We start from the raw sequence: 18,969 nt of genomic DNA on the forward strand, positions 1-18,969 counted from the left end.
TTTACTAGAAGAAGGCAAAGCTTTAGCACAGAGCAGGTACTGACCTCCATGTGCCACTCCATAGAGGAGGATTCACTGCTGGTGGCATGCCTCGGGTGCTGCTTTTCATGGACACTGAGGAAAAGTCAGAAGCACCAATGTCTTTTTTCATCCTGAAATTCAAAGTATCGCTTGAAATTTAGAAACAATAAAATAATTTTCTTCACTAAGTTTCTTAGTTCTTTTTCTGACCATCAGTTTTTTTCGGGGGGCACAGTTCTTCCGGCTTAAAGGCCAAACAAATGCCTTTGCTCCATGAGTTCTTCCTGCTCTCATGTATATGAACAATTTTTCCATGCTGGAAGAGTTTGTTTACAAATCTATAGGGTTGGATGCCACCATATCTATATGATTCTATGGTCTCAGCCATTTATAATAGATGTTTGTTTGGAGCAGGGGGTGGTTGGTGTTTATTTCTGACCCAAGGAGAATTGTTAACATTTAATGTTTGACAGGAAGGCTTTTGGGGGAGGGAGAGAGGAAGGGAGGATGCTATGCTCAGTGTACCTCACTGATAGGCACAAGGAGATGTTGTCTTAAATCTGTCCTCTTTGGCACAATGCTTTGTGACAGAGAGGACAAGTTAAGTCCATGTTGCCTTGTGCCAGGGAGGCTGGTTTGGTCAAAAGCTCACAGATGTGTCACACAATTTATAAATTAGGTAGAAGTATTACTGTGAACTTTGCTATAATAATAACTGGGGAGGCTCAGATAATTTTCCCTCCCATTCTACATAGATTTAATGGTTTAATATTTTTGTTTTGAATCTCAAGGTGTTAGCTGTTTGCATACAATATGAAGGAGGCTGCATAGGGTAGCCACTGATTTTTCCTTCTTTTTTTTTTCCTTGGTATTAATGGTCTGTATTTTGTTGTTTAAAATGTGATAGATTAGTGTTGATAATGTGATTTTTATATTAATGAATCACTCCTAAAAGCATCTGATATACCACAGCTGTATGACTGTCATCAATATTCATCAAGCACATCCTGACTAGGCTAATCATAGCTGACCTGTGGTATTGATTTGTCATGCAGGAGTGAACATGGAGTCTTTCAGCATGTTATTGCTGCTATAATTACAATATCACAATAAACTTCTGTAATTTCCCACAGCTGACATGCATGGCAGATGAGAGTTAATTTTAGTAATTTCTATATGTTCATCTTACAGTGTTTCCCTGTATGTTTTCTTTATATAGTCTTCAGCTTTGTCTGCTTTGCTTACTGCTTTAGTGATGCTACTTGTCTAAATAAGTAGTGATAGCAGGACTGCTGTAATACCTAAAATAATACATCTGAAAGGTCTGCTCTCCTTGTCCTAAACCAGGTGTGATTGAGGTTCTACTCAAAGTAAGAGCAACTGTACGCCTTGCAATAATATTAGTATCAAGAAAACTCTTATCTGAAATTTGAGTGCTGAAATCCTCTCATCTGAAATCCTGAATACCCTGTTTCTTAGGAAAAGCCAGTGAGAGCTGAGGAAAGGCAAGTCTAAAATAGAAAGTATGAGAAGTTTGTTGCAGAAGTGTACTTTCATATGCACAATGCATACATATATCATTATAATTACCTACATGAATGTAAAATAATCTAAATTTAATGCTAGATAAATATTACATTATGCATCTGTTTGGTTTTTTTTTTTCTGATAATGTGTCTAAGCTGTCACAGAATTAGTTTCAAGATGTTGAAAGTGTTTTGTCTTCTGAGCTCACACAGACTTAGCATAGCCATTCTGTGTAAATATAAACCTGACTTAAATTATTGGTTTTCCCTAGTGAAAAGCAATAGGACTTTGATATTTTTCTGTTAGATAGCAATGTATGTTGTTGCATAAATTAAAGGATTATCAGTGTTAAAAAAGATTAATCAAGTTAACTAATAAATACTACATGCACATAGTAATTTGTATCAGATTATAACAGATAGTTATTTGCGGCTGAATGCATTTATAAAACTCACTGGTTTACTACTACAAGTGTGACTGAATACATATGCTGAGAAATGCACCAGTGCAGCTGCTAAAAGGTTCATTCTCCTCAGAAAGGCAAATAAAGAAACTGAAGATGCATAATAAAGATTAAAAAGAACAATTCTCCTACATCAGTAACTATTAATTGGATTAAAATGGTTAAGACAGAACAGAGAAAAGAATGGAATTTTTACCTGCTGTGCAAACAAAATCAGGGTGAGAATCAGAGAGGTGCAGTCCATCTGAACTGATTTATATCATATACAACTGGCTGAAATTTACATGAAGTTTTCATTCATGAAATAAAATGTCAACAAAACCAACTTAAGCTAATGCTATTGCAGTGGGATTTTTGTTTCCTTATGACCATTATGCAAAATCACATTCTAGGAATATGAGATTAAAGGTAACGTTTGGATTTCTGAATACAAACCCCTTCCAGTAGCAGATCCAACAGCTTGAGTAATGCATGTGACAATTGCTTATGCAAATTGTATTTTTAAAACACTACAGGCTTTTCAAACAGCTGTTAAAATGCATTAGATTTCAAAAAAGCCTAAGAAAAGAATGTGTTTATCCATCACTTTAGTGATTGGAATAATAGCTAAAGGCAAGTCAGTTTATATTCATTTTTGTTTAAATGTATACACGTAACATCTTTATGCTGTTCACACTACTACTGAAGATCTTACATACCTGCATCTGAGCAGTGATGAGAATCTTCTTAAAGTAATGATATAATGAAACAATATTGATTCTTCCTTCTGTCAGATTGATGAAGTATTTCCCATGCTAAATTTTGCTGTAGAATGATGATCTTCTTGATCGTAAGATGGCTTCAGAGATTCAAAACATGGTTCACGTCAGATATAACCTGTCCATGGTGCCTATCCCGTGAATGTACATTAACCTGAACCTTTCCAACATTTCAGGGCCAGCCTCTAAGCAGCTTAGCAAATCCTTCTTTGTCTGCTTTGTGCTAAAATTATCAAATTGTTTTCTTGGATTTGCTGGTGAATGTAAATCCAATAAGAGTGTGTCACAGGAACTGTTAAGGTGATTTCTAACCCCCCTGATTAGTACATTCCTGTATTTTCACAAGTAGCGTGGCAAGGAGCATATTTTGCAGCTAGATTAATTGATCTTGGTGTTGCTGTCTGTAAACCAGTACATTCATATGGATGGGCTCTTTACTTACTTATTTAGGCAACAAGAACATCAGTTCTGCAGTTTGACACCTAAATGAAGGATGTGGTCATCGCTGTCTGAAAGATAAAATTTGTCACAAAAGTTCTTTTCCTGATAGATTTTTCCCTGTTCCACAAAGCTTCTGGAGCATTTGAAGCCATCCAAGATGTTGGTTCAGGACTGTGAATGTCTGACTAGTGCTATGAGTGAATTGGAGAGGATGGAAGGCTTGGATGAAGAAGTCCAATTCATCTAGCTTGCATCACTGCCCAATAGAGAGAAAATACAGAAATTCTCAGTCTATGTTTGCAAATAAAAAGGCAGCTGGGGCAGTGAAAAAACAAACAAAAACAAAACCCAAACCAGAAAGACACAATGTAATTGTAGAGTGACACAGTCCATTTCTCATCAGAACTAGAGGTAGGTTGAAAGACAAGTTAAATTAAATGAGGAAGTGCACACATTTTGGCTGCTTAGAGGAGGAAATCTGGACCTGGCATTTAAGTGCAGTGGAGCACTTCTGTACATCTCAGATCAATTTTCTTTCTTTGTATTGCTGAGGTTCCTCCCATGTCTAACTCTCAAATTTATGAGAAATCATTATTGTGCTGAAATGTTGCCTCCAGTATAAAAACGATAGCTCTGAGACTGCAATCCAGGGCTCACTGAGCTCTGCCTAAGGATTTCCATTTATTTCAGTGCTCCTTTACAAGGGGCACAATATTAATGGGAATGACACTTAATGTAGATGGATTGCTATTAAAACACATGCAGGGCACTCATACTTCATGTGTTCTATGTGGGAATGCTATTAACCTTCTTTTTTTTTAATGGAGCAATATTGTCATTTTGGCTAAACCACAAGCTGAGTCTTCTAAGCCTGTGTTACTGAAATGTCTCTATTAGTGAAAGCAGAGTAGTATTTCTAGTATTTCCAGGCAGACATCCACCATCATGCTGTTTGCATTTTGCCTAAACTTTGATTCCTCAGACTTCCCAGATATGTGGCTTGCAACCTTGAGTTTGCAGTATAGTTGCAGGGACCAAAGCATACTACAAATTACAGAAATTTGCCTTTTGAAATCAGTGCCTGGCTGGTTCTTTACTGGAAGTGTACTAATATTATTTCATTGGACTCTTTGTCTTCAATTCAGTTTTAAATACTGTTTTATCCTTTTGGTTGCATCCTGTACAAGGGAGTAATGACAATAATCAGTCTGCATCCGGAGTTATGTAACCTCTTGCAGAGTTTGGATGCAGATTGATTATTGTCATTAGTCCCTTGTACAAGGGTGCAACAAGGATGCTGGAAATTTTCCAGCTATTGGGAAAATTGAGCTGTAGGTGCACAGATACCTGAATTGGTCCCACCGAGGCCAGTTCAGGTACCAAACTGCCTATGAAGCAATGCTTCTAGCAAACTTAGACACTCTCCTGCTGGGAGTAGGAATTTGTGATCCCATCTTGATGTCTCAGTCCTCTGCTACTTGAGAAAGGAATAGCTGACTTATGTTAACTTCCCTGACAGTACTGGAAGGCACTTGTCATCTAAGTTTACCAAAGAGAATTGCTTAAGTGAGTCACTGCACTTCAAGAAGTGGATCCTGTTTCCCACAGAAATGAAATTTCCATCATGAGGTGAAAGGAAATGGAAGGTTATGAGCATTTATGAGTAATCTCCTGCACGTTAGGAATCTTCTGCTGAAAAAAAATTATTGCTTTTGGGGCAGTTAGACAGCCCTTTTTGTTTGGGATCCCTCCAGGAACTGAATTGGAGAGGCCTGCAGTCAGTGAACATATAATTTATATAACTGTGGTTGACTGGTGGTAAACTTCCCTTTTGTGCCTCTGTTGGTAACATAATGTCATATGTAGCGCTTGCCACGTTGGGGGCAGCCTTTGCCTGCTTTGCAATACAGACTTCCAAAGGAAATGTGTGCTTTTGCTGCCTGACCCTTCTGGATGTGCTCTCCCTTACCTAATTGTTAACATTTTTAGGCTGTTACATCTGTGCCTCCTACCTTTGCATATGTGCTGCACGTGTAACTATTAAGGAAAGTTTTTAATGGAACTTAAAAGTCTGTTCAAATCACAATTAAGGAGTAAGTAAGGAATCCTGAGCATCTCTTTTTCTGTGAGTGTGTGGCAGTGGAGTGGATCTGTGAGCTGAGCCTCTGTGGCAGAGCTGCAGCTGCTGTTGAGCATAGCCTGGCCAGCAGAGCCATCTGCTGATAGCTCTGCACAGGGAACGCCCTCAGCCCCGGCTGCACCGCGGCTGCCTGCCAGCACTTACTCAGAAAACTTCACTGCTAGTGGAAGAACGATTTCTTTATTGTGTAGGTACTGAAATGGAGGCTTGTCCAGCCCTTTTTCAAAACACAGGGAAGCTCCATGCAGGGAGTATTTGCAAAGGCACCATGTGCTATCCAGAACTTTAGTGATGAGATTTTATTTGCTATTGTAATAAAATCAATGAAAAATAAGTATTCATTATTTTGGCAGGTTGGTTTTGAATGCAGGCAAGGTGGACAGTGTTAGGAGTCGGTCCCTTATGTTTACACTCCTCTCTTCCATGGTTGCATCCCCATTGCCCTGTTTTAGCCTGACTGTTGCTCTTTGTTTGCCCACAGTAACTCCATTGTATGACCCCATGATTTGACTACACAGAGTTATTCTCATGAATCCTGTCAGTCCCAGAAAAGGTGCACTCGTGTGACTGAGGGGCAGCTATTAACTGCAGGAACACAGGAATTGCTAGAACCCAGCAGAGCACTGCTCTACATTGTCCCTAATCCTCCCTCTGAATGTGACCAAGCTAGGGACTCTAAAGGAAACACAAACACTGATGGATTCAGGTTGCCTATCCATATCTTCTATCCCTCTCTTTTTAAAAAAGGAAATAAAGAGAAGTACAGCCTGTGGCTTTCTTTTCAGCTGAGACTTACCAAACTTCTGAGAGCAAAATAGAGTTGATTTTGTTGCTTCCTCGCATTTTTTTTGTGCTGTTGAAGTATACTGAATTTACTCTGCAAGGTTCCAGCAAGCCATGTCATGGGTAGAGCTGAATGCATCTTTTATAGCACAATTGTTACAACTCTATAGCACATAGCAGGAAATGCTCAACTTAATGATCATAAATTTATACCCTGAAGCATAGAAGTATGTAGAATTTCATTATAACAATGAAATAATTCTGTGTGATTTGTTGTCACATAAACAAATCAGAATCTACTGGAAGCATCTAATCAACTGTTGAAGTCTGAGAGTGAGTCCACAGCTTTTTGATTGGTAATTCTTGCAAATGAAAGGAACAGTAGATAAAGATGCAAAGGCTTATACTGCATCTCAAACAGTCCTGCCTTGGTCTTAATTGGTATCTCTAACTTTTGTATAATTTCCTTCTCAGTAATTAAATATAGCCTTTGACTGATGAATGCATCTTGCTACTTTTAGAAGATACTTTTTGTTACAGCTATGATTATTTATCTTACATTATTTATTATGTATTTTTAAAGTTGTATTTTGGAAATTGTTGTCTTTGGGATCAAGATAATGCAGTAAATGCAGATAGATACATAAGGGAAAATTATTATTTTTATGTGTCAAATACTCTATGCAAGGGTAAATCTGTTGGTTTTTTTTCCAGCCAATATATTGCATACCCACACACACATATATATATATTAATATATATATATATTTTAAGGCTTTCTCTACAGTTAAATGTAAATAAATTATTAAATCAACATTTTCAGGATATATAAATAGCTGAACTATGCTGGTTATCTTCCATTGCTGTCCCTGAGCAATCAGAGGATATTCATGGGAATAGCTACACCCACTTCATCCTCCTGGATAATCCTCCAGGGCAAAGCAAGTAAACAGCTAGGAGCAAACAATACCAAGCTTTGATACCCGATGAACAATTCCAGCCCAAGGTTGTGTTTTAAAATGCTGTTTTTTGACCTGTCTAGATTTGAACTCTTTTATTTCTGGAGCAAAGAAGGTAGCTACAAAATCTTACTCACTTGCAACAAAAGTACTCTGTCACTATGATTTCCACTCATATGAGAGGAATACAAGCGATTTAAACAATCACCTGCCGTCAGCACATTGCCCTTCAGCGCCAAGTCTGGAGCAGCTCTGAACACACATTTATACCCATCAGTGTCTGCCTGCTGGCTCTGTCCACCCTGAGCAGCACTGCCCTGGCCACCTGCCAGCCCAGGCCCTGTGCCATGGCTGTTATCAAAACCTTCCCAGGCACAATTCTGGGAGGTGATAAGCACTATAGCACCACAGCAAGCAGGGAGAGCAAAAAGTGGCCACTACTGAGCAGGAGATTCTAATACACAATCATGTAATCAAGCCCCATGGCACGAACAGGAGCCTGCTGATTCCAGGCTGAACAGCAAAAAGAGCTGTAAATTCATTCTAGCACGTCCCAGTCAAATCTGTTGTTAGCCCAAACCTTTTGGGCCCCATGCTGGGCACCAAACAGAACTGCTGTGGTTTCACCCCCTCTGGCAGCCAAGCCCCACACAGCCACTCACTCCCTCCCTCCTTCACCAGCAGGATCAGGAGAGAACTGGAAGAGTAAAATAGAATACTCATGGGTTGAGATAAAGACAGTTTGATAGGCAAAGCAAAAACTGCACAGAGAAGCCAAACAAAACAAGACATTAATTCACCACTTCCCATGGGCAGGCAGGTGTTCAGCCATCTCCAGGAGAGCAGGCCCCATCACGTGTGGCAGTGACTTGGGAAGACAAATGCCACCATTCCAAATGTCCCCCTCTTTCCTCGTTCTTCCTCCCACTTTATACACTGAGCATGATGTCCCATGGTCTGGAATATCCCTTTGGTCAGTTTGGGTCACCTGTCCTGGCTGTGTCTCCTCCCAGCCTCCCATTCATCTCCAGCTTCCAGAGTGGAGTGTGAGAGAGCAGAAAAGGCCTTGGCTCTGTGTAAGCTCTGCTCAGCAATAACAAAAACATCTCTATGTTATCAACCCTGTGCCCAGCACAAATCCAAAACACAGCCCCATACCAGCCACTGTGAAGAAAATTAACTCTACCCCAGCCAAAACCAGCACAATCTACCTTACTGTTACCAGTCTAGTTGTTTTGAGGGTTTTTTGTAAATTTTCACTGCTGAGAAATTCAATCCTCTGAGTATTCTCTTTCAGATGGTAGATTATCTTTGTATTTTAAATGATTTTAAGAAAGTACGTGCTTCTGCACCTTAAAACTATTCTCTATCTTTCATCTCCCAAAATGTAACAATTATTACAGGAGGGAACTGGAAAATGGAAGCCTCAGCCCTTTTTTTAGAACTGCTGTGAATAGTTGGAAAAAATAGCTGGATAACTACAATCTTGAAAAGATTAAAAATTCATAAGGGAAGAATAACATCTCGATTTTTACTTGATTAACAGAATTCCCAAATCCTAAAAATGCCATCTTATCCTAATTAACTTGTTCTTTTAGAGAGGAACACTTGCTCTCTAAACCCTGAGGTGAGAAAGCTGCCAGATGTTCGGTGACTTTTTAATTTTCTTCTTTTTTTCTAAAGGCAAATTCTCAGGAGTTATTGAAAAATATCTTTACATGACAAATCTTGAAGATGAAAATGGTGTTTTAAAAAATTGCTTCTCTCCACTTATTTCACTCTGGTCAGTTTTTACCACGGAGCATAGCACAGTCCCCAGAGGATGGAAGTCTGTCAGTCAGGTCTGGGATGTGGTTTTAAGTAGGAATCAGCATAATTGTAATGAGTAGGAGAGCAACAGGAGTCTAACCTGATGGATTAGGGATCTTGGGGGTGATTCCATCTGTCTGCTTCTCATCCTGTGGTTTGCTGCAGTGATTGTAACATTCCTGGTCCATCCAGTATATGAAGATGATCACTTGAGAGGCTTACCTTGAACAGGCCATAGATGAACTACAGATCAATTCAAATGGAATAGAGGAAAAGTGAAATTAATACAGCTGTGCTTGGGGCATTTGTGATTGTCAGCCAAGGTGCATTCTCTTATGACACGTGAGGGTAATCTGGTTCCTGCTGGCTTGTGAATTATCTGGGGAAATCTTTGAGCACTGCAGTATGATATAGTGTGGATTTTGATTGACTTAGACTCACTATGTAATATTCAAAGCAGTTTTTAAGCAAAATCTGCCATTTTGAAACAGGAGCAATGATAAGAAATTTTTTTTTTTTTGCTCATGGCCCGTCTTGAATATTTTTGTGGAGGAGTATGCCCTCAGAAAAGTGAACTGCAGAATTGTGTGTACCTCATTTTTGGAATAGTTCCAGGTTAGATTTGTGATTTTCAACTTTGTGCTTCTCCAAATCAGTCTGGTCATTGGATTAGCTGCTGCCTTGCTGCAGCTGTCCAGGGCTATAATGAGTGTGGAGCATTTACCCTCATTTGAGGTCTCAGAGCTGAATGCAGATAAGTAACTACAGCATCAGTTGATACACACAGATTTGTAAGTAATGACTGGATGTTGTTTTGAAAGAGATACTATTGCTCACATCAATTTGAGAGTCATAAAATAATTTGGGATTGAGGCAGCAGTAGCTGCATTAATTTTATTCACCTATGCCATCCACGTTAGAGGAGATGATAATTTATTTGCCTTTCCAAGTTCAGGAACTGCTAACATCCCTAGCTGTGGTACACCAGGCTGAGATTGAGTATTAATCCCCCCAAAAATATCATTGTATGAAGTTGTTTCTTGATCACCAGTGACTGTTAGTAGAAGACTTCAGGTTTCTGCCTATAGAAAAAATTACTTTTAACCTACTTTATCTGTAACGAGTACAATATACTGAAAGTGTAATAAAATGTATCTAAATTGTATAAGACCCTCAACATCAAAAGAAAAATAAAAAATAAGAAAAAAGAAATGTAACTTACAGGAAGGAAAAAAGGGGACGTGATACAGAAAAGAGTAAGATATGTGGACCCAGCAGCAGTCATGTTTTGGAGAATCTTTGTGAAACTGAACAAGAAAAATCCTTAAAAATGGGAAGCTACAGTGAAGGAAATGTTCCATCTGGCTCTGGTGGGAGGTGACTGGCAGAAGGACAGAGCTGAGTTTCTGGATGGAATCTTTGGGATAAACTGAAGATCTGTGTGTTCTCTTTTCTCTGATATAGCCTGATTGTGCTAGAAGCATGGTTATGTTTTATAGGAAAAAAAATAAAGAGTTAAAAGGAAATGTGATAGTGTAATCTACTGACTGTCTAGGTAAGCAGAAAAACTGGCAGTTGCACAGAAAATGAATTTTGGTGCAAAATGGAATTTTCAGTGTGTATATGTTAAAATTATGATTAATGAGTGATGAGTAAACTTTCTGGTAGTAAACATGATATTCTGAACATGCATCTTGTTTGAAATGCCATAATTTTATGGAAATGTGAAAAATTTTGCCTTGGACATGCCTAATATAACTGTAAAGGAAGTGTTACATTAATAATAGGCATTTGTTCTCTTTATTTTTGATCTGTTTCTTATCCTTTTGATTCATCTACTTTTCAAATTAGATACAATAATATCTATTTTGCTTTTTCTGTTCCAGCGAATTCGAGATCTAGAAGATAAAATAGAACTTCAAAAGAGGCAACTCAAAGAAATTGAGGAAAAGGTACATTTATGTCTGGGCAGTACCAATGGATTTTTTTCCATATAAAATTGTTTCTCTCTGTTGCGCTGATGTTAATAGTAATTAACCTAATATCACAAAATCTATTTTAAGACAAGATAAAATTTGAGTCATTGCTGCATGAAATGCAGCTCTGTCCCTAATCTGCTCAAAATTATTTCCTATCCAGGATTTCTGTTAATTACAGGAAGGAATCAAGGAGTCTGGAGAGGCTCTAGACTAGTAGAAGGAGGATTTGCTGTAGTTTAGATCAAGAAAGAGCAAAAATTTGTCTCTGAAAAAGTTGGTTAGCTCAGCCCTATTCTTTGAATAGCATTGCTATGCAAAACTTTCAAGTAATGAAAAGTAAAACAAAATTAGTGAAGTGCTGGTGAAATGCTACAATTAAGGAGTATTTCTTCATGTAATATAGAAACAAGTTAATATAATGGATCCAGTTTTTTTTAAGAAGAAGCTCTGATCAAGGCTTCAGACAGCAAATGAATTTGTGTCACTGTGGTTCCCAAGCAAGGGATGGCACAAGGTTCATGGACTGTGGGCTCAGGTTTTTCCCAGGTCTGTGGAGTTTAGGCTGCTCTGCAGAGCATGGACTCACAATGGGTCTTTCTCTAGGCCCCAGCAGAATGTTTTAGTTATGTTACTTTTGCTTAACCAGTGCCTAGATCCCAACATGAGTCACATCCCAGGTTCATTTTCTTCAGCATTTATGGGTATGTAATCCTACATAAACCTACTGCTGGGCTGAATGGAGACGTTAGTGGAGTTTTCAGTCATTGGATTTTTTTCTCTTGGGATGAGAATGGGGTAAAAGGGCAAAAGGAAGGCTTTTGCAGGACTCTGGAGGGAGTTAAAGGCATCAGTGAGGTTTGCAGAACAGAGAGAGGCTTCGGGGAGCAGCTCACTGGGTGTGGAAGTTTCTTCCTCACCCTTCTCTGATCTCAGCATCCCTTCATGTGCTTTCAGGATGTGGCAGTCCTCTCAGTTGCACTTCTAGCAACTATTCCAATTCCCTCAGCATCCTCCTTCCTTGGCTCCTTCTGCTCCTACAGTAGCTGTCTCCCCTCTGCTGTACCTTGTCCTGCCCTTTCCAGACTGTGATATCCATGTGGGTTTGGGGAAGAGCCAGGAGAAGAGCCTGCAGAAGCTGGGCTGATGCTGTTGCTAATTATTGCTTTATGTCACCCTCCAATGACGTGGTTGGGGCTGGTCTGTCTGCATCCACTGGGAGGACAGTGCTCCATGTTTGCACTAACAGAGAAACACAGGCAGTATTCACCCTTAAAAGGGCTCTTCTTCTCCCTCTGCCTTCTTCTGCCCCTGATCACATCTATTCCTGAAGCTTTTCCTGCCTAGCAGCCAGTGATGTCTACAGTGCTACACTTAACTCCTCTAAGCAGAGAAATGTTGAGGAATAGACAATGCTTGTATGTATTAATTATTTCAAATATTACTGTTTATCTATCTGTTCTAAAAAATCAACATGTCTAGATGTTGCTATTGTCAAAATGTAAGCCTTTAAGGCGTTGCCATTACAGTTTACAGAGCAGGTATAGGATTAGTCAGACTGATAATTTTGGAAATGGAAAATAGCATTATCATCAGCCGGATGGATACAGAAAAGTACTGGAAAAGAAAGAGCTTAATCACAAGCTTAGCAGAAAGCTGGTAATGAGTTAAAATGATTAACATCCTCTTTGCTTTAATGTTACATTATCAAGAGACCTCAAAAAAGCTTCATCTCTTTCTATTAACCTTCAACTTCTGGATGGGTGGAGGGCTTCCTTCTATCCCTATTACATTTGAATTATTTTTTCCCTGCGATTAAATCCCATTCTGATGGCCCAAAGGAAGATTGTGTTGTCAGGGAATTAATGAATGATATAATTTTACCTCATTGTTCTTCTAAAGGTTTAATGTGTTAAAGGGTGCAGACTGACACCTACCTACTACTGATACTGAGCACAGTAATTTCTTGTGGAGAGAAGTCTTATGCTTTTGAAGGAGCAGCAGCATTTATAGCTGAGCCCATTGCTGGTGCTGGTAGCTAAGGGCAGTGTACCACTTACTGTGTCATGAGTATGACTTAATTTTCCTTTAGGAGTAGATTCAATTTTTCAGTTTTGTGTAAAATTATTGTCAAATCAGAATATAAAGATACCAGTATTTCTGCCCTATAGATTCTTCAGCAAACTATCCTGTTTCTAGAGGTTATACAGGGGAATGATATAAAATCTCAGTTTTAATCTGTGAGTTGATATATCAGGAAGAAATGCACTGTAACAATACTGTGCTCTTCACATAACTGATTCTCTGCTATTTCAGTTGCATTTAGGTTGTGCCCTTGGCTTATTAAGTCTTGGTTCAGGAAAGCTTTGGTATGTGTAATTATAAGTGCTCTAAGTGAATCACAAAGCCAAACCTAATATATATGAATTTTTAAAAATCCACAGATTTTGCCATTGTAAAACTGCCCTCAAATACTGATTTTTTTACTGCTTTTTAGAGTAAGATTTGTATACTTTGTCTTTCTTTCAGATCAACTCAATTAATGATGTTAGACTAACTGCTGTAATGTCGCTGGATTTCATATTACATATCTTATATCTTCTTTCTTTTCTTTTTTCCTCATTTTCTTTTGATCTTATGTTATAGTTTTTGTTCCTTTTTTTGTTTTTTTCACTAGCATTCATTCTGTGGCCTTGATGACACAACTGAGCCGAGACGTGTGGTTGGTATTCTTTATATTTCTTTGTACTCTATTTTTGACTCCTAGATTTTGCCATGCTTTAGGGATTGTTTGTAAGACCCTAAAACCATGAGGAAGGGCATACTTGTTTTATCTGCACAGAGAGGAAGAGTCACCTACAAAGTCCTCCTTGGATACTTTCCTTCCTAGATTTCTGCAGAAAGTCATTGGATTTTCAATGAGAAATTATTTTATATTCAAAGATACTGACTGCCATAACTGCAATAAGTGCTTTCCATTCTTGCAGAGCAGGTACATTTTGTCTGAAATTAATTACAGTTAATTGCTGCAGATTCCTGCCTTCTGTCATGCTGGATGGAGAGATGGCAGACAATATTTGGCTTAGGTTTTGCTTTCTAAGAAGCCCTGTGATACAAGGAGTTGATTTTACTTCCTCCAGATCCTTGAGGCCATGAAATAACTTAGGAAATAACGAATTTTCCCTTTTTATGAGGTGATTTGAAGGTTGCAATGTGAGTGACACAACATGGAAAAGGTGAGGATAAAAAACCTCTATTCCTCTCCCTTGAGACATTGCCATCATTCTCAGTGTCCTTTCATAGTGTCCTGATCCTTTCAGCTCAGTGCAGAAGGCAGTGAATTTCTTCAGCTGTAGCAGGAGCCAGTACTTACCTCTCACAGAGAACAAGAGGGAAGTGCAATTTAGAAAATCTTCCCTGGAGCAATGCAAATTCCACACTGCCTTTCAGGAGGATGGTAACAGCCTAACTGTTTAAGTATTAAACCATGCTTTAAAGCTATTGAATATTACATAGTATTTGTATTGTTACTGGTTTGGGGTCTGTTTTTTGTTTTGTTTTGTTTTTAACCCGATAATATACAATGCTTTTACCTTTACAAAATTTCCAAGCTTTTTCTTCTTTGTAATCTGTTGTGAATTACCTTTAAGCAATCTCCTTACAGTGGGAGTTTAATCAACATCTTTGCAACTGCTATGAGTACTGTATGATGAAAAAGAATGATGACAATAGTTACCCCAAGCCCCTATTATTAGCATGAAACAATATTTTCTTCTGCCCAGATCTCAAGTACTTTTGAGAAATCAGACCTGTATAATCATGGGTTCTTTCTAGGATTTGTTCAGGTCCAGTACGTTCAGTTATCATCTTTCTTTTGAGACTCTTTGGAACTTGCTCTGGGTTTTCATTACAAGCATTGCTGCATAGGCTTTTTATTTTTCAATAAAATGGTAACAGATGCAGATGGGTGGAATGTAGTTCTAAGGTATTGCTTTCTTAAAAATGCAGGAGCGTTCCTTTGATTGTTAGAAACTGAAAAGTAGTTGAAATTGAACAATATTTTTCAGTGATTTCAGGATTTCTTCTGGAATTTCCTTTATTTCGTAAAAAATTGAGCATATGCTTATAGAGAAGTGTTTGAAGAAAGGTGAAGCCTTGTGGTAAACTATTCACTTTTCCATAGTTTGAAGTGAATTTCTGGGTGAGATCAGATAAGACAGATGCTATTTTGGTTAAGATAAGTTTGAGAGAGTAATGTTAAATAGTTACCAAACTATTGTCTTTGGAATTTCATCCAGTTTTTTTATACCAGTCCCAGTTAGAGGTGCTAATATCTGAATGAATATATTTGTTTTTAAATATGTTGAGAGATATACTGGCCAAGTCTAGAGATACTTTATAAATATTCAATAAACAGTGAAATCACCAGCATTTTAAAAATTATGTTTAAATTATTTTGACCTGCTATGCATTCAAGTGATCTATAGGTTTCCATGCTGATATTACCTGATAGTATTATGGGTTCCTTTTGGATTAAAAGAGAAAAAAAAAAAATTGCAAATGTTAATAGTCTCCAGAAAATGCAGTGTGCTGATAGAATATGCCACTCTTCCTGTTAACAGTAAGTACTTAAGTAATTAAATTCAAGCTTGGTGACAAGCATTTTGAGGAGATAACACAGGGGTAATGACTGTGCAGCCACATAATACTCAGCTTTTGACATTCTAGGAGCGCAGATCACATTGTGGTGCTGGTGTGAAGGGCAATTTCCTTTAATTCATCTTGCCAGAGGTGAATCTGTCTCTGATTAATCCAACACAGAAAAGCCAATTTTATGATATTTATTTATAGTTTCAACACTGTTAACTATTTCAAGGCAAACCAGCTGATTTACTAATAATAATTCTGGTTCTAGTTATTCTGAAGGTAATGTAAAGCATTCAGAAAGGCATTGTGCAGTTTGTGAATTTAGGGTTTGATACCAACATGTATTTTTAAAGTAATTTCTTTTATCTAAAGCTCAGCAGACTTTTTCTTTGTTGTTTTTGTTTTCTGTTTTGGTTTTTGTTTTGTTTACAGGCTGTTAAAAGAACCTATGGAGTGAAAAGCTGAGTCCACATGCAAAAATACAGAAAATATTTATTAAGCAGCTTTAAATTGGTGCATATTTTCATAAAGCAGTTTGCATAATACCTGAAGCTGCAAAATATTTGAACTTAAAATTAGAGATTTTTTAAAAGATACGACTTCAAGCTGGGATGATTTCACAATCAAACGATGACCAGCACATCATAAACACTGAAAAAAATATAAACAGAACTTTACACTCTCACACCAACCAAACAGCAGAAAAAATACAAGTGCAATTACTGGCTGCTATATGAACTGATGTCTACCAAATGATTTTCTTACAGTACTGAGATTTTTGTCTCCATACTGCATGCTTTCAACGACTGTGGTTTGCATTTCACCCAAGAAACACAGGATCTCCTTTTTAATATCTCTATTAAAAAAGCTAAGTGTTTGACATTAAGTTGTCTATAGTAAATAGCTGACAGGAAGCAAACTGTTCAAAGTTGGAAACAAATAAAGATTTACCATCCTGAAGTGGTAAAATTAATATTAAAATCCTAAGTTGGAAATCCACAGGTACAGAAAGAAAAGGTTTTGGAGAAAGACAAGGTGGTAGATTGAAGTATGAAAACTTTAAAGTGGGTGAGAACTGTGAAATATGATTCTTTGAATGTTTCTTGAAAAGTAAGGCAATGTCTTGTAAAGACAGCACTGGGAAAATGACAGATTCCATGGTGGCCTGAGAGGTCGGGAAAAGAGAATGCATGATGTGCTGTGCTCAGTTATCTCTTCAAGAAGAAAGAAGGACTTGGAGAAATGGGCATGTAGATAAATGTGACAAGCAGAGAAGTAGATGAATATTTGGAAATCCTAGCATCCTCTCAGGTGAAATAAAAAACCATCATCATTAGTTACCAGGAAGCAAAAATGGCACAACCTCAACCAGCAGAGGTAAATAAACAGTCAATGACCACCTGAACTGCAAGAAAAATTTGGGGTGAAGCACATGCTCAAAAAAATGGAAGTAGCAAAGACCTTTTTAAGAGGATGGTTAGAAAATGAAAAAATATTACTCTTTCAAAGAGGGAGAAGCAAATGAATGCTTCAGAAATGGAAAGGCAATGTGAAGAAATAGATAATTTTAATTATTTCTGAAATGTTGAGGCAAGATGAAAACATTAAGAGCACAATATTAGAAGATAACTTTTTCCTCCCTCACATTTTCTTGAAAATCATATTTGTGTAGAAAGGCACAGAGAAACAAGTCTACCCCCATGGACACACTGAACTGCAACATGAATTAGCTGGTTACAATAATAAATCACATGAAGTGGAAATTATGATTGACAAAAATAACATAAGGCAATGAACAACTAAGGAAGGACAGAGAAAGCTGTTAAGAGTGCAGGAATCAGCCTCAGAAGCAGCCTGTTTTCTCAGATAATGATAAGGCTTTGAAGAGAAGTATTCTGCATAAAGAATTGCTGGACAAGAGCATTTACATGCAGAAGGAGCTGAGACACTCCACAAGATTAATTCAGTCACATGCAGCAAACTGTGGCTGATGTCAGGGTTGGAATAACCCTGGTAGAAAGCACAATTTACCTTGGAAACAAGGATCATGCAAAGTCTGGAATCTCGATCCCCAAAAGAATGTGTTGCTCACAATATATTGTTCAAAAGGAACAAACCTTTAGAGAATGTGTTTTCAAATAGAAATTTTTCATGTTTTAGTTAAGGCTTTTAGCAGTGTGATGACAGAATAATAAGGAATAATAAGGAATAATAAGGTCTTCACTGCAAAAGAGAGTTCTGGCATCACTCAAAAGCAAAGGACCACAACAGGAGGTAAACAGAGCTTGAGCTAATCAGACCTGGTGCCAGTGAAGGAACAAGGATTCACTTGGCAAAGAAACACTTCTCATAGACACAGATTTGTTCATCATTATTTTGAATACGGAACTACAAGCACACACAGAGGATGGTCAGAGCATGTGGCTGGATGATAAACGTGCTGCAAGGACAGGAGAGGGTGTTCTTATAAAGCAGAGAAGGTATGAACAGTTTCATTTCCTGATTTTGGTGTGTGTTTTGTTATTACATTGTAATTTACATGTGACAGTTTTCTCAAGATAACTGGCTGATTGGGCTTACATTTTCCATTGTATTTATTTATGATGGGGTTTTTTCTGCACTGAGATAGGAGGATTTGTACTTTTGGAAAACATTACACTCTTACTCTGTTGTATATTGTATTTACTGTAGAGCTGGGAACGGGTACAGTGTGTCAACAGGGTGTTCAGGCTTTCTTTAAAATAGGCTGTCCAGGGACCTGGTAGAATCACCATCCCTGGAAATGTTCAAAGATGTGGATGTGGCACTTGGGGACGTGGTTTTATGCTGGACTTGGCAGTACTGGGTTAGTGGTTGGTCTTGGTGGTTTTAGAGGTCTTTTCCAGCCTTAGCAATTCTATTATTCTGTGATTCAGTACATACAAGATGGACTGAATCACAGAATTTGGGCCTGATTTTACCTTTTTTGACACAGATTTCAAATCATCTGTCCCAGCTGTATAAGTGCAGAACAAAACTCTAAGTTTCTCATTGGTTGTGTCAGTTGTAACAGCGTTCCTGGTTCCACAATACAGTTACAAATGACATTAATTTGGCTTCCACTGTAAATTATTAATGAGAAAAGTAACAATTATTGTATATGCCTTTTGCAGTGCTGTTCAAGGATAACCATTATCAAGAACAGGGTGTCTGTTCCATTTACAAATAACAAGTACAGACAAAATACTAATGTCTCAAGGAACTCTGAATTGAAGATCCTGTTCCATTTGGGAAATTATACCATCCAGGGGACACCATAATTCTGTTAACATGTCTCAGGGATGCATGGTGTCTGAGAAGGGACTGGGCTTGGTATCACAGGGAGGTGTGAACTTTGTTGTCCACGTGGATTTATTCTTTAATGTCTATCCACACTTGAAGCTTTTAAGTATCATGGCTTCATAAG

At 38.0% G+C, this 18,969-nt stretch overlaps 2 protein-coding genes across 8 annotated transcripts in view; both read left to right on the forward strand.

The window, feature by feature from the left end:
- The window catches only part of JAKMIP1 (janus kinase and microtubule interacting protein 1), a 144,552-nt gene extending 127,351 nt beyond the window's left edge, over positions 1-17,201 (forward strand). For 6 of the 7 annotated variants that reach the window (XM_014895335.2, XM_088163123.1, XM_088163119.1 and 3 more), the window contains 3 exons: positions 10,788-10,853; positions 13,555-13,599; positions 15,957-17,201. In XM_014895335.2, coding sequence (XP_014750821.1) covers positions 10,788-10,853; positions 13,555-13,599; positions 15,957-15,989 — 144 coding nt within the window. In that variant the 3' untranslated portion in view covers positions 15,990-17,201. Of the gene's footprint in view, positions 1-10,787; positions 10,854-13,523; positions 13,600-15,956 lie in introns of all 7 variants that reach the window. The other variant, XM_088163124.1, reaches the window with a different exon arrangement.
- A 139-nt stretch (positions 17,202-17,340) lies between these two features.
- C4H4orf50 (chromosome 4 C4orf50 homolog) overlaps positions 17,341-18,969 on the forward strand; it is an 85,661-nt gene continuing 84,032 nt past the window's right edge. The window contains 1 exon segment of the mRNA XM_088163126.1: positions 17,341-18,004. The gene's annotated coding sequence lies outside the window, so the exon portion shown is untranslated.

Source organism: Sturnus vulgaris, chromosome 4 (assembly GCF_052056855.1).
Source record: "Sturnus vulgaris isolate bStuVul1 chromosome 4, bStuVul1.hap1, whole genome shotgun sequence".
Taxonomy (NCBI): Eukaryota; Metazoa; Chordata; class Aves; order Passeriformes; family Sturnidae; genus Sturnus; species Sturnus vulgaris.